This window comes from Saccopteryx bilineata, chromosome 5, assembly GCF_036850765.1.
Source record: "Saccopteryx bilineata isolate mSacBil1 chromosome 5, mSacBil1_pri_phased_curated, whole genome shotgun sequence".
Taxonomy (NCBI): Eukaryota; Metazoa; Chordata; class Mammalia; order Chiroptera; family Emballonuridae; genus Saccopteryx; species Saccopteryx bilineata.
This window is the reverse complement of record NC_089494.1, coordinates 237,232,745-237,248,998: the sequence shown is the minus strand read 5'-3', so window position 1 is coordinate 237,248,998 and position 16,254 is coordinate 237,232,745. Positions and strand designations below refer to the sequence as shown.

General features: G+C 37.7%; 1 protein-coding gene across 3 annotated transcripts in view; it reads left to right on the top strand.

Annotated features, from left to right (window-relative positions):
- UBE2K (ubiquitin conjugating enzyme E2 K) overlaps positions 1–15,786 on the top strand; it is a 74,755-nt gene extending 58,969 nt beyond the window's left edge. For all 3 annotated transcript variants that reach the window (XM_066279413.1, XM_066279414.1, XM_066279412.1), the window contains 3 exons: positions 9,930–10,029; positions 13,471–13,599; positions 14,313–15,786. In XM_066279413.1, the coding sequence (XP_066135510.1) occupies positions 9,930–10,029; positions 13,471–13,599; positions 14,313–14,387 (304 nt within the window). In that variant the 3' untranslated portion in view covers positions 14,388–15,786. The remainder of the gene's footprint in view (positions 1–9,929; positions 10,030–13,470; positions 13,600–14,312) is intronic.
- The last annotated feature ends 468 nt before the right edge of the window (positions 15,787–16,254 follow it).

Sequence of the window (16,254 nt, the reverse complement as noted above, 5' to 3'; positions counted from 1 at the left end):
TACATCAGTACTCCCTTTCTTCGTGAGCTTTCTGATCTCATAACTTTACTGTTTATGTACTAGCAGCTCACAGATTTATCTTTTCTCAACTTTAGAGTCATGTCCTGCTGCCTGTTTAACGTACTTGAGTATGTAATACACATCTCAAACATGTCAAAAACTGGACTGATCCTCCCCCTAACCAAAAACCTGCTTCACCCCATCTAAGTTATTGGCAGTTACATACTTACAGTTGCTCAGACCAAAGCCTCATCGTGATCCATGGTTCTTCTTTCTCTGGTACCCCATACCCTGCCTGCAAATCCTGTTAGTGAAACTTTCAAAATCTTAGCAGTAGCTTCACTACCACCTTGTTCCAACTCCAAACTAAAATCTTCCACTGACTTTCCTTTTTGCTCAGAGTTAAGCCAGCAGTACTACCACTTCTGATTGTCTCTTTATAGATAGTTGAAACATTATGGTGAGAGAACTTGAATTTTTGTACCAAAAGACTTTTATCAACTATTTCCATTTTTTTTTAATTTTATTTATTTATTTTGTATTTTGCTGAAGCTGGAAACAGGGAGGGAGAGACAGACAGACTCCCGCATGCGCCCGACTGGGATCCACCCAGCACACCCACCAGGGGCTACACTCTGCCCACCAGGGGGCGATGCTCTGCCGCGACCAGAGCCACTCCAGCGCCTGGGGCAGAGGCCAAGGAGCCATCCCCAGCGCCCGGGCCATCTTTGCTCCAATGGAGCCTTGGCTGCGGGAGGGGAAGAGAGAGACAGAGAGGAAGGAGGGGGGGGGGTGGAGAAGCAAATGGGCGCTTCTCCTATGTGCTCTGGCCGGGAATCAACCCGGGTCCCCCGCACGCCAGGCCGACACTCTACCACTGAGCAACCAGCCAGGGCCTATTTCCATTTTCTAAGACAGGTGAAGTAGCTGAATTTAGTCTTGTTTGATATTTGTATAATTAAAATATTAAAAGATATCAAAGAGCCTGACCAGGCGGTGGCGCAGTCGATAGAGCGTCAGATTGGGATGCAGAAGACTCTGATTCGAAACCCCGAGGTTGCTGGCTTAAGTGCGGGTTCATCCAGTTTGAGCATGGTCTCACCAGCTTCAGTGCGCAGTTGCTGGCTTGAGCTTGGGATCATAGACATGACCCTATGGTTGCTGGCTTGAGCCCAAAGGTCACTGGCTTGAAGCCCAAGGTCACTGGCTTGAGCAATGGGTCACTCGCTCTGCTGTAGCCCCCTGGTCATGGCACATATAAGCAATCAATGAAAAAATAAGGCGCTGCAACTGAGTTGATGCTTCTTATCTCTCTCTCTTCCTGTCTGTCCATCCCTATCTGTCCTTCTCTCTCTGATTCTGTCTCTGTCTATTATATATAGATCTATATCAAAGAAACATCAAATAAAATAGGTGAGACTGGATATCCAAGAGTTTGTTCTCTCCCCTCCCTCCCCATCTTTATTGAGCTAAAGTTGACATTTAGTGGATATATCCATGTTTAAGTGTGGATATTTGGACTTCAGAACTAGAATTTGTGTTATAGGGTAATAATCTTTGGAAAAATAAATTGAATAAATATTGAATAATTTGCGACAGGTATGCTAGAAAACAATTTGTTAATATAGATGGTCAATAAGCTATGCTCATCATCATTAGTCATCAGGGAAATGCAAATTAAAATCACAATTAGATACCACTACACATTTGTATATGGTTCTTAAGAACTGTTGGTATGAATGTGGCTCAACCACTCAGCCATAAGTATCATATATACCAAAGCTAAATATAAGGTCTACCGGAAAGTTCTGTCCGTTTCTATCACAACAAGTTTCAACACGTAAGCACATGTTTATTTGGCGCATGTGTGCCTCTCTATTTTTATCACTTAAAGCATACATACTGACGTAGCAAATTAACTAAAACAAAGTTGATTCACGTTAGTCTTATGTGTGAAGCGATAGTGTACCCATGGCTACTGATAAAGTTCATTTACACCACTGTATTTTTACGAATTTCAACAAGGAAGAAATGCTACAGAAGCATGTAGAAATTTATTGAAAGTGTTTGGTGAAGGTACAGTTTTTGATAGGACATGCAGAAGATGGTTCGAAAAATTCGAAACAGGTGATTTCGACCTTTCTAATAAGCCACGTTCTGGGTGACCATCTTTGATTGATGACGATGTTGTTAAGACCATGTTGGAGCAAGTTCCTTTTCTGACAACATCAGAGATCGCAGAAAGGCTTAATTCAGCTCAGCAAACCATTTCAGACCATATTTGGAAGATAGGATTGGTGTGGAAATATTCAAGTTGGGTGCCACATGAATTAAGTCAGAATTTGTATTTTGTTTTATTCCAAAAACGGACAGAACTTTCCGCTAGGCTAGACCTTATATATACCTTCAGTATAACCCAGTAGCTCCAGCTCCACTCCTAGGTATATATCCAAGAGAAATCCAAGAGAAATTATTGTGTTTGTTCACTAAAAGACTTATACAAGAATATTTGTAGAGATTTACTCACATTGGAAAAAAACCAAATATCTGTCAACAAGAGAATTGATAAATAATGGCATTCTTGTACAATGGAACACTTCATAGCAGGGGGGGAAAGCACTTGATGACACAGTCAGCATGGATGATTCTCATAGAAAGGAGTGAGTATGCACTATGAATTTAATTTTTCAAAATGAGCCAAAGCTAATTTATGGTGATAGACATTAGGACACTGGTGGGGCAGGTAAGGTTTGTGAATGGGAGGGACACAAGTGAATCTTTTGGACTGGAAATAGTCTATATTTTGATTTAGGTGGTGGCTACATGGGTGTATACACATATAAAAATTTATACAGCTGTACAGCATTTTATTTTGCTTATTACACCTTAAAAATTATGACATAAAAGCTGCCATTTTCTTTAGCATTCTGCGTTTTGAATAAATATAATTATTATTGATGGTCTTCTGGAAAATATTTAACAGAAAAGTGAGTTAACAATGCAAACAGTTCACATGCATATTCTGCATGCTAAAGGCCCTACTCCATTCATGAGTGAATATTTAATTAGCCATATTAACTGCTTATTGATTTAAGATCTGAGCAAAATTAAAGATAGATTTATGTGTACTCACTTATTCATATCATTCACTGATTAAAATTAACACATTCTGAAATAATTTTATATTCCTGTTTGCCTCTTAGCATTTATTTTTAATAGAGTTAAGCTAATTGTACACATTGAATCCTAAAAATCTCAGTACAATATGAATTTAATTAGTACTTTGTGAAAAGAACAATAAATGAAACAAAATATATTAATATATATATAATTTTTTTTATTAAGTGAGAAGAGGGGAGGCAGAGACAGATTCCTGCATGCACCCCGACCAGATCCACCTGGCAAGCCCCCTAGATGCTCTCTGCCCATCTGGGCTGCTGCTTTGTTGCTTGGCAGCGTAGCTATTTCATTTTAGTTCCTCAGGCAAGGCCATGTATCCTTAGTGCCGGGGCCAACTTTGCTCAAAACAGTCTGCTGCGGGAGGAAAAAGGGTATGGTGGGGGTGGGGTGGGGTGAAGAAGCAGATGGTTGCTTCTCCTGTATGCCCTAACTTGGAATCGAACCCAAGACTTCCCATGTATGGCCGATCCTTTATCACTGAGCCAACCGCCCAGGGCCAATATTGTATTTTTATTTATATACTTTTTCCATAGTACTAATTTTAGATTCAAAAATTAAAGTAGACTAGTCATAAATATATACATCTTAATTTAAAGTTCTTTTATTTTTTAAATGAAAAAAGGTTTTAAATTACAGTTGACATACAATATTCTACTAGTTTCAGGTATACAGCACAGTGATTAGACATTTGTGTAACTTACAAACTGATCTCCCTGATAAGTCTAGCACCCATCTGGCACCATCAGAGATGTTACAGTGTTTATAGTGGTTAGGGCCAAAAGAGGAGGTTTCATTTTGATATTAATTTAATTACAACTACCGTAGTTATTTAAACAATGTCATTGTATACTATTTTATTTTCAGATTTTTTTTTTTTTAATTTTAGAAAGAGGAAGGGAGGCAGAGGCAGCCTCCTGCATGCGACACAACTGGGATTCACCTGGCAAGCCCATTAGGTGCTTATGCTCTGCCCATCTGGGGCCCTTGCTATGTTGCAACCAGAGCCATTTTTTAGCGCCTGAGGCAGAGACCTTGGAGCCATCCAATGCCCTGAACCAACTCACTCTAATAGAGCATGGCTGCAAGAGGGGAGAAGAGAGAGAGAAGGGGGAGGGAGAGGAGTGGAGAAGCAGATAAGTGCTTCTCCTGTCTGCCCTGACCGGTAATCGAACCCAGGACATCTACATGCTAGGCTGACTCTACCACTGAGCCAACTGGCCAAGGCTGAATTTTCAGATTTCTTTATTCAATGAATTCTTAACGGTTCATAAACACCTACCCAATATTTTTATTTATTTATTTATTTTGAGAGAGAGAGAGAGGAAGGAAGGGAGAAAGATGAGAAGCACCAACCCATAGTTGTGGCCCTCCAGCTGTTCATTGATTGCCTCTCATATGTGCCTTGACTTCTCATACATGCTTTGACATGGGGCTCCAACTGAGCCAGTGATCCCTTGCTCAAGCCAGATGAGCCCGCATTTAAGCCGGTGACCTCAAGGTTTCATACGTGGATCCTTAGTGTCCCAGGTCAATGCTTTATCTACTGCACCACCACCTGATCAGGCCAACATTTTATTTTTAAGCAGATAGAAAATGTATACTTTGCCTGACCTGCAGTGGCGCAGTGGGTAAAAGCGTCGACCTGTAACACTGAGGTCGCTGATTCGAAACCCCAGGCTTCTCTGGTCAAGACACATATGGGAGTTGATGCTTTCTGTTCCTTCCTCCCTTCTCTCTCTCTCTGTCTCCTCTCTCTAAAATGAATAAATAAAATCTTAAAAAAAGAAAAAAAAAGCCTGATCTCTGGTGGCGCAGTGGATAAAGCATTGACCTGGGAACACTGAGGTTGCCGGTTCAAAACCCTGCACTTGTCTGGTCAAGGCATATATGGGAGTTGATGCTTCCTGCTCCTCCCCCCTTTCTCTCTCTCTTTCTCTCCCTCTCCCTCTCCCTCCCTCCTCTCTAAAATGAATAAAAAAGAAAAGAAAATGTATACTTTTTCTCATTGAGATTGTTATAAATTGAATCTAAACTTAAAGCTCCAGATTTTTTCTTTCTTTTTGAAGGCAAATAATCCCTTTTAACATGTTCAACTTGAGGTCCTTAGTTTCTGATTCTAATAACTTATGAATCTTTAAGGGAAGAGTTTATCACTTATAATTTTAAAATATTTAATTATAAAATACAAAAGACAGAATTTTCCATCTTCTTACCTATTGTTTTTTAAATTGGCATATATCATTGTAATCTTCATTCTTTTAAAGTGTACAGTTGAGTTATAAGTATATTCACATTATTGTGCAACCAATCTCTAGAAGCCCCCCACCCTTTTTATAAATGAGACTATTTTTTTTAGAGCAGTTTTAAGTTCCCAGCAAAATTGAGAGAAAGGTACAGAGATTTCCCATATATTCCCTGTCCCCACATATGCATAGCCTACCCCATTATCAGCATCCTCCACCAGAGCGGTATTTTTGTTACAGCTGATGAACCTGTATGGACACATCCCAATCACCCAAAGTCCATAGTTTATATTATGGTTCGCTGTTGGTCTTGTACTATATATTCTGTGACTTTGACGTATACCCATCATTATAATATATTTACATTGCTAAAATTTCTCTGTACTCTGCCTCTTTATCCCTCTCCTCCCAGATATAGGTATACTTTCATCTTGCAACATTGAGAGTCTACCTACCTATTTATCTTCCCATTTCCCCCTCCTTCCAGCTCATGAGAATCACCATTCTACTTTCTGTCTCTATGAGTCCATAGTGCTTGTCTGTTATTACTGGTTTCACTTAACACACTGTCATCAGAATTTGTCCTTGTTGTAGCACGTGTCAGATTTTTATGTCTTTTTAAGGCTGAATAATGTTCTGTGGTATGTGCATACCACATTTTGTTCATTCATTGGTCGATGGAAACGAATTGCTTTCAGAGTTTGGCTGTTGTAATTGATGTTTGTTATGAACATGAATGTACAAATACCTGTTTGCGAATCCCTGGTTTTAATTATTTTGGGTATATATCCAGATAGGAATTGTCTTTTTTTTTTTTGGCATTGCCATACTGTTTCTGTTGCATTCCCACCAGTGGTGCACAAGGATTCCAATTATTCCATATTTTCACAACTGTTATTGATTGATTGATAGTAGTCATCCTAATGAGTTTGAGGTAATATTTCATTGTTTGATTTATATTTCCTTAATGATTAAGCATCTTTTCATGTGCTTATTAGTTAACTATTTGTATATCTTCATGGGAGAAATGTTTAATTCCTTTCTCATTTTTTTCTTTTTCTTTTTTTTTTCATTGTAGGAGTTCTTTATACATATATTCCAGATAGTAACCCCTTATCAGATACATGATCTGCAGATATTTTCTGCCATTCTGTGTATTGACTTTCACTCTGTTGATTTTATCCTTTGCACATAATGTTTTGGTTTTTTTCCCTTCTCCACAGGAATTTTTTAACTTTGATGGAGTTGTATGTCAGTTTTTATGTCTTTTGTTTTTTCTTTTGTTGTTCGTGCTTTTGATGATGTCCAAGAAAGTATTGCCATCTCCAATGTCATAAAGCACTCCCCCTATGTTTTCTTTTAAAAGTTTTATAGCTCTTATGTTTAGGACCTTGAATCATTTTGAGTTAATTTTTATATATAACAAAACAAGTGCCCACCTTCATTTTTTTGAGAGCTCAAGTTTTTAAATGTCTATTGCCTTGTTGAGATACAAATATATATAAAGTTACTTGTGATGCTGTTAAGATTTTGCTAAAATTTGGATGTCTTTTATTTTATATACTTACGTTTTTATTGTAAGTTAAAGTAATTTTGAGTTTAATAGTTTTAATATAAAATACTGCCTTTGAGTGGAGATGTATCTTCAATATTCAGATACATTTCCTTCAAGGGAACAATTATATTAATCTATACTAACAAAAATTAGAGGATATTTCAGAAATGAATATGAAGCAATAAAATATCCCCTAATTTTTGTGAGCAGTATATAATTAATTAAGATTTTGATTAAAGTGATATCATGTTTTTAAATTAGGATAAACAAGTCCATTGGGATATTAGAGAAATCAGCTTAACTTTGTATATTCTATTTCTGTGATACTTTATATTTTTGTCCTTTTTGGGTTTAAGTCAGCTTTAAGCTGATATATCTAGGTGGCTTTTTCTTTTTAAGATTTTTTAAAAAATTTATTCATTATAGAGAGGAGAGAGAGAGAGAGAGAGAGAGAGAGAGAGAGAGAAGGGGGAGGAGCAGGAAGTATCAACTCCCATATGTGCCTTGACCAGGCAAGCCCAGGGTTTTGAACTGGCAACCTCAGCGTTTCCAGGTTGACGCTTTATCCACTGCGCCACCACAGGTCAGGCCCTAGGTGGCTTTTGATGTGCATGTGCCTTTAAACATTCTCTTTAAAATTGCCTAAGCATAAAATAAAATTACAGTAGTGAACTTCTAATTAAGAAAGACTTCTAGGAAAAAAGATTTCAACATTGTTATAGTAATAACGACAAGACAGCAATGAACATTTTCTTTTTAATTTTTTTTTAATTTTTTTAAAAAATTCATTTTAGAGAGGAGAGGGAGAGACAGACAGAGAGAGAGAGAGAGAGAAAGAGAGAGAGAGGAGAGACAGAGTGAAAGAAGGGGGGGAGGAGCTGGAAGCATCAACTCCCATATGTGCCTTGACCAGGCAAACTCAGGGTTTCGAACCGGCGACCTCAGCATTTCCAGGTCGACGCTTTATCCACTGCGCCACCATAGGTCAGGCCTAAGGACTGAATTTGAATTTTTATGCTTTGACATCTGTCTTAAAAGAATATTGTCCATACAAAGATGTTACAGTGGTTGGTTGAAAATGACTTGTGTAATCTCTTAGGAATTTTTAAACCTTAGTCTATAGAAACAGTTTCTATTTTCCTAACCCTATTTTAGAATTAGAAATTCCTTTTAGATAAAATTATATAATAGTTTTAAAAGATTTTAAAATCCTGTTCTTTTCTTAAAACTAGTTTAGCATTTCTGTTCATTCTTAAGCATCATAACCAGGTTTTTTTTCTTATTCTTAGAGCCTCTCTGAAAGTATAAATTGATGAAAAATTTTATTCTGATACCTTTTTAAAAATTTATTGATTTAAGGAAAGGGGAGGACTGAAATTTGTTGTTCCACTTATTTATACATTCATTGATTGATTCTTTTATGTTCCCTAACCGGGGATTGAACCTACAACTTTGGTGTATTGGGACAGTTCTATTACCAACTGAGCTACCCGACCATGGTGATAAAATTTTCTAGATACATGTTTGTTTTATAAATACATTTAGAAGCATGAATTAAGTGAAATAGTTAAGCAAAAACTTGTTCTATTTCAGAATGTTAAGGAACAATTTCAGGCTATCTTGAAAGTAAAAGATATGCACTAGATCAGGAGTAGTCAACCTTTTTATACCTACCGCCCACTTTTGTATCTCTGTTAGTACAATTTTCTAGCCGCCCACCTGTTCCACAGTAATGGTGATTTGTAAAGTAGGGAAGTAACTTTACTTTATAAAATTTATAAAGCAGAGTTACAGCAAGTTAAAGCATATAATAATAATTACTTACCAAGTACTTTATGTCGGATTTTCGCTAAGTTTGGCAGAAACAACTTTATAAAACAACTTACTATAGTTAAATCTATCTTTTTATTTATACTTTGGTTGCTCCGCTACCGCCCACCATGAAAGCTGGAACGCCCACTAGTAGGTGGTAGGGACCAGATTGACTACCACTGCACTAGATGATCAATACTTTATTTATGTGTGTGTATGTGTTTATTGATTTTTCTAGAGAGGGGGAGGGAGTAGGGAGAGGAAAAGAGGGAGAGACAAAGAGCCATCTTCTTGTTGTGCCACTTATTCATGCCATTATTTGTCAGTTACCCTTTGTGCCCTGACTGGGGATTGAACCTGCAACCTTGGCTTACTGGGATGATGCTCTAACCAGTTGGGCCACCCAGCCAGGGCTGATATCTTATTTTTTTTTAGAATGCCATTGAAACTAAGTTCCACATATTTGTATATCACTTGATTTTTACTTTACTACATTTAGGGAAATGGGCAAAAATAAGTCAGTGGATGAAGCTTACCAGAAGGATATTGGTAACAAGAAAAAAGCACAAAGCCAGTTTAAGACAGTTTGAATTGTCTTAAATAAAAAGACTCATTCAGCCTGACCTGTGGTGGTGCAGTGCATAAGCACTGATCTGAAACTTTGCAGTCACCAGTTTAAAACCCTGGGCTTGCCCAGTTAGGTCATAGACAAGAAGCAACAACTACAAGATTAGTGCTTCCTTTCTCTCTCTCTCTCACCTCTCTCTAAAATCAGTAAATAAAAATCTTCTAGCCTGACCTGTGGTGGCGCAGTGGATAAAGCGTCAACCTGGAAACGCTGAGGTTGCTGGTTCAAAACCCTGGGCTTGCCTGGTCAAGGCACATATGGAAGTTGATGCTTCCTGCTCCTCCCCCCCCTCTATAATGAATAAATAAAATATTTTTTAAAAAATCTTCTAAAAAATTTAAAAATAAAATGACTCATTCATTGTAAAGAAGAAAAAAATATGACAGGCAGATACGTAATTATAAATTCTATAAATCACTTTTTACTCCAGTAGTTATTATTTAGAAAACAACCACTTTGCTTTTGTGCTATAGAACATTCAAACTTGATCTTTTCCTATGTTTAATTTTAGGGCGGCAGCAATGACCCTCCGCACAGTATTATTGTCGTTGCAAGCACTGCTGGCAGCTGCAGAGCCCGATGATCCACAGGATGCAGTAGTAGCAAATCAGGTAAGAGCTGCTTCTCCTATTGAAAGACTTTTTTTTTTTTAAGTGAGAGGAGGAGAAGTAGACACTTGCATATGTCCTGACTGGGATCCACCCAGCAACCCGTCTTGGGCTGATGTTCAAATCAGCTAAGCTATCGTCACTGCCAGAGCTGACGCTTAAACCAGTCGAGCCACTGGGAGCAAGAGAGGAAGAGAGAGAAATGGGGCAGCGGTAGGGGAAGAGAAGCAGATGATCATTTCTCATGTGTGCCCTGACTGGGGATCGGACCCAGTATGTCCGCACACTGGGCTGACACTCATCCACTTAACCAACTGGCCAGGGCCTGAAAGACTTTTTTATATTTACCTTTTAGTCTCTACTTGAGTTAACGTGTGGGCATACCTCTATTGAAACTAAATTTGGAAATGGTTTTTTTTTCTTCCAGTAATGTTATTTTGTCAGATGTAATAGTGAAAACTTAATTTCTTGATTTTTTTTCTTAATATACTAGCTTACTTGGGTATATAGTAGATGCTTTTTAAAAAAACATGAAAATTTTTAGTATCAAAAGAGTAACAGAATGAACATCTATCCATATACCTACCTATCATCTAGATCAGGGGTCGGGAACCTTTTTGGCTGAGAGAGCCATGAACGCCACATATTTTAAAATGTAATTTAGTAAGAGCCATACAACGACCCATGTACGTTGCATTATGCAGTGAAAATTTGGTGGTGTCCCGAGAACAGTTGTGATTGGCTCCAACCACCCACAACCATGAACATGAGCGGTAGGAAATGAATGGATTGTAATACATGAGAATGTTTTGTATTTTTAACGTTATTTTTTTTTTTATTAAAGATTTGTCTGCAAGCCAGATGTAGCCATCAAAAGAGCCACATCTGGCTCGCGAACCAGCTCTTTCCGTGGCACTGAAGTGGCCTGATGAAGTTTACCAAAGTGACCTTACAATTGCCAAATGGAATAAATATTTTTTTAGTTTTGATTTTTGATTTAGGAGAGAAAGGTCATCAAATTACAGTCAGACTGACTGATTTTATAAATAATGTTTTATGGGAACATAGTCACACCCATTTGTTTACTTTCCAGCTACAAGAGGCAGGGTTGAATAGTTTTGACAAAGATGATGTGGTTTGAAAGCCTGAAATAATTATTACCTGGCCTTTCAAGAAAGTTTGCCAACTCCCTACTGTAAACCATTAGGGTTTTTTTCTCTACCTAGAAATTTTTTCTTCACTTAGCTTCTAAGAGACAATTTTCTTTTTTCTCTAGCCTTATACTTTCAGTGTTCCTTCTTAGTTTCTACAATTATTTCTCTTCTTCCTCTTCCCTTTTATTTATTAAAACATTTTTTTAAGATTATTCATTTGAGAGAAACATCAGTTTGTTGTTTCACTCATTCATGTATTCACTGGTTAACTTTTATTTTTATTCATTCATTCAGAGAGAAAGACAGTAAGGAAGAGATATGAGAAGCATCAACTTGTAGTTGCTGCACTTTAGTTATTCATTGATTGCTTCTCGTACATTCCTTCACTGAGGGGCTCAAGCCACGCCAGTGACCCCTTGCTCAAGGCACTAACCTTCTGGGCTTAAGCCAGTGACCGTGGGATGGTATTAGTGATCCCACTCTCAAATTGGGGACCCAGCATTCAAGCCAGTGACTCCTGGGATCTCAACCTCTTCCTTATTCCAGGTTGTATACATTGATACCAGTTAGCTTTATAAGGTGCAAATCTTACTTTACTCCTAAAAACCTATTAGCTCTACTATTACCTACTTGGTAAGTGTAAATTCTTTAGTTTGCAGAGCTCCTCCATGATTAAAACTCTATACAATCTATCTTCATTTCCTGAGTTCTTACTGTTCCTCAAACTCATGCTTTTTCAGGATGGTGTTCATTTTTTTTTTAAAGATTTTATTTATTCATTACAGAAAGGGGGGGGAGAGAGAGAGAGAGAGAAGGGGGAAGGAGCAGGAAGCATCAACTCCCGTATGTGCCTTGACCAGGCAAGCCCAGGGTTTTGAACCGGCAACCTTAGCATTTCCAGGTTGACGCTTTAGCCATTGTGCCACCACAGGTCAGGCCCCCCCCCTTTTTTTTGTATTTTTCCAAACTGAGAACGGGGAAGAGGCAGGCAGACAGACTCCCACGTGCATCTGACCAGGATCCACCTGGCACGCCCACTAAGGGGCGATGTTCGGCCCCTCTGGGACGTTGCTCCACTGCAATTGGAGCCATTCTAGCATCTGAGGCAGAGGCCATGGAGTCATCCTCAGTCACCAGGCCAACTTCGCTCCAATGGAGCCTTGGCTGTGTGAAGGGGGGGAGGGAGGGGAGAAGAGGAAGGGTAGAGAAGCAGATGGGCGCTTCTCCTGTGTGCCCTGGCCGAGAATCGAACCCGGGACTTCACACGCCAGGCCAATGCTCTACCACTGAGCCAACCAGCTAGGGCGGTGTTTATTTCTATATATCATTTTTATCCAATCTAACATGTGTTTCCTTTACTTGAGGAAAGTTTTCCTCTTGGCAACGTGTATTATAAGTTAGGACTTTGTGTATGATTAGAGTTCTTTTTGTTTTTTGTTTTTTGATTTTAGGGACGGAGAGAGAGAAATAAACATTGATATGTTGTTCCATTTAGTTGTACATTCATTGGCTGATTCTTGTATGTACCCTGATAAGGGTTCAAACCACCATCCTTGGTGTATTGGGCTGATGCTCTAACCAAATGAGCTACCTGGCCAGGACTAGGATTATATATGGGGTTTTCTTAATAACTAACTGTACACTGATACAGCTCTAGCAAAACTGTAAAGTCCAGTTGTATATTCTTGCCTGAACTATAGTTAATACAAAAATTTGGTCACATTTATTAATGTCCACAGTATTTTGGAAGCTAATAATTCTATTTAGTTGTATAATGTTTGGTCTGCACAGAGTTTAGAAACATCTCAAATTAGAAACAATTTCTAACTGCTCATTTAACTTAGTATTAGTTTTTTGCTACTTAAATTTGTTGAAATTGGAGATCAGAGTTGATAAGCGTTATTTGCCCTTTTTTGTGTCAGTATAAGTTACAAATTACAGCTTCAGGTTAAACAGCCTTTTCTTGAATAAGTTTATTTGCAGTGGAAAGTGAATCACCTGACCTGTGGTGTCACAGTGGATTAAGCCTTGACCTGGAATGCTGAGGTTGCCAGTTCAAAGCCCTGGGCTTGCCAATTGATGCTTCCCGTTCCTCTCCCTAACCCTTCACTCTCTCTCTTTCTCTGCTCTCAAATTAATAAATAAAATTCATTCTAAAAACAAAGTGAATCAATAACATTTAAACTCTACATTAGTTTTATTTAGAAAAAGGTCATTAGGCAATTAGAATTAAGCCACTATATCGAATGTTATGACACTATTGTATGTCAATTTTTTTTTCCTCATATAGTACAAACAAAATCCTGAAATGTTCAAACAGACAGCTCGACTTTGGGCACATGTGTATGCTGGAGCACCAGTTTCTAGTCCAGAGTACACAAAAAAAATAGAAAACCTATGTGCTATGGGCTTTGATAGGGTAAGTAACATTAAGGTGTGCTTATTTTTATATATTGGTTGATTTTAAATGATTATGACAAATCTTGGCTGACAGAATTGGTTTAGAAATACTCTAAATTTAGTTTTGATAAACTTTCTGTTACTACAAATCAGTGATTTTTTTTTTCCTTTTACTGATTCCAGTCATTAGTTTTTTTTGTTTGTTGTTTTTTGGGGGTTTTTTTTTTGTATTTTTCTGAAGTTGGAAACGGGGAGGCAGACAGACTCCCGGCCAGGATCCACCTGGCATGCCCACCAGGGGGCGATGTTATGCCCATTTGGGGCGTTGCTCTGTTGCAACCAAAGCCATTCTAGTGCCTGAGGCAGAAGCCATGGAGCCATCCTCAGCGCCCCGGGCCAACTTTTTGCTCCATTGGAGCCTTGGCTGCGGGAGGGGAAGAGAGGGACAGAAAGGAAGGAGAGGGGGAGGGGTGGAGAAGCAGATGGGCGCTTCTCCTGTGTGCCCTAGCCGAGAATCAAACCCGGGACTCCTGCACGCCAGGCCGACACTCTACCACTGAGCCAACCAGCCAGGGCTAGTTTTAAAAGGTTTTTATGCACTACAAGTACAAGGCAACATAAAGATTAAAAAACAAGATGTGGTTTCCCAGTATAAAGGCAGTGAGTGATTCAGTATTTTAAAAATATTTCCTTGAAATCTGATTTTTTTTCCTCCTTTTTTTTCCTCTACAGAATGCAGTAATAGTGGCCTTGTCTTCAAAATCATGGGATGTAGAGACTGCAACAGAATTGCTTCTGAGTAACTGAGGCGCAGAGAAAGCTGCTGATGTAGTCAAGCTTGCCCCTTGAGGAGCAGCAACATCTGTTATTTTTAGGATTCTGCATAGATTTCTTTTAAACTGGCATTCTTGCCTAATGATGTTATCTAGGCACCATTGGAGACTGAAAAAAAAAAATCCCTGCTCTGTAAATAAAGCTAATTAAACGTCTGTGTAAATTTAAAAAGGGGAAATACTTTAATTTTTTTTCTTAATAGTGTAAAAATTCTTTGAGCTAAACAAAACCATGGAAAAACATGCTACTTTAGTATTTAGCAGTGTACCAAGACTAGCAAGAATTTGCTTCAGGATTTTGTTGAATAATTAAGATAATATTTTGAGTGTGTCAGGACCATTCAACTTGTTGGTATTGCATCACAGCTACCTTAACTGTTTTTAACATGGATCCTCTGTGCCTGTGAATTTACTTGCATGCTTGTACTTGACTTCTTAGAATGGGTAGCTGAAAAGACCACCATTTTAAGCATTTGAGAATTCTTAAATAGGAAATTTATCCAGAATCGAAGATGGTGACCTATTCAGAGCCTTTTTGTTCTAGTCAGCAGACTGGGACACCATATTTATTTTCCCCCTCTTACCACACACAGCTAATATCCTAATAGTGAATTCTCTGGGAAATGTGCTGAGGGGCAGTAGTCCTTGCTCCATTTTTAGGTCATCCACATAGAATGTTTTGTCATAGTTCTTTCCTCTTAAAAATGTTCCTATGTTTAGTAGTAATGTAAAAATGGAGCTGTCAATTTTGTTTCTCTTGCAAAACCAGTAAGTACTTGATGTTGCAGTATTCTCAAGATTTAATGAAATAACCCAACTTAGTTTCTCAAGTGAATTTGACATCTTTCTATTTTTGAACTGATGAAATTTTTATTTGAGAACTTACAAGGATGAAATCAACTGTTTGCAGTTTTTAGCCTAATTTTGGCTTTATAGAGATTGCTTTATTGGATACTTTAAAAGTCACTCTTGTTTGCATTTCCCCCTATTTACACATGAAAGCTGTGTTGGTGTTTTACTGTACATACTTCAGATGCACATAGGAATAGAAGTGTGTTATAAATCTAGCTTTCTTTATGATGTTTCTGATAATATGAAAATTGAAAACTTTACCTTCTCTTGTACATAGTCAGACTTTCTATTCATATTAAACTTACATTTCATTCTAAGTTCTAAAGTTTGAAAATTATTAGTTTTGCAAGCTCAAACACTAATGTGACCATTTTATGAAGGTTGAAATGGATTTATGCAGGCAGTTCTATACATAGAAATGCAGTTCTTACTAAATTTTCAGGACCAATGCAAATAATAAAAATGTAATGGAATCAGAATGAATTAAAATAAGGCTGTATATTGCAAGTCCTATTATAAAAGGTTTGCTTTATTCTTCAAGTGTTGTTTATCCTAAATTTTAATTGTTAAGTGTTTGGAAAATAATTTTGAACCATAAATTCAGCATAATTTCATCTGACTTCTCAATAATCTTAGAAGCAATAAAAGAATCATTGTTAAATATATTGTAATGTTAAAGATGTGAAGGTTCTTCCAGAAATTTTGTAAGGCTTTCCTAATCAGTAGTAAACTCCTGTAGTTGATATTATTGTATACTAAACACAAGTTGCTGTTTTTATCCCTATATGTTTGCTTAAGCATAAATTTTTTTATATAGTCACTTCCTTTAATTGTTGTAGTTTAGTTACTTTCTAAAGATGCCAAAGGAAACAAGATTTTTCTTTATTTATTTTAAATAACTAAACCTTGTTCTTGATATTTTGAATTAAGGTTGGAATTGTATGAAAATGCGGACAGTTTTGCTGCATTGTTGGTTAGAATTAAAATTA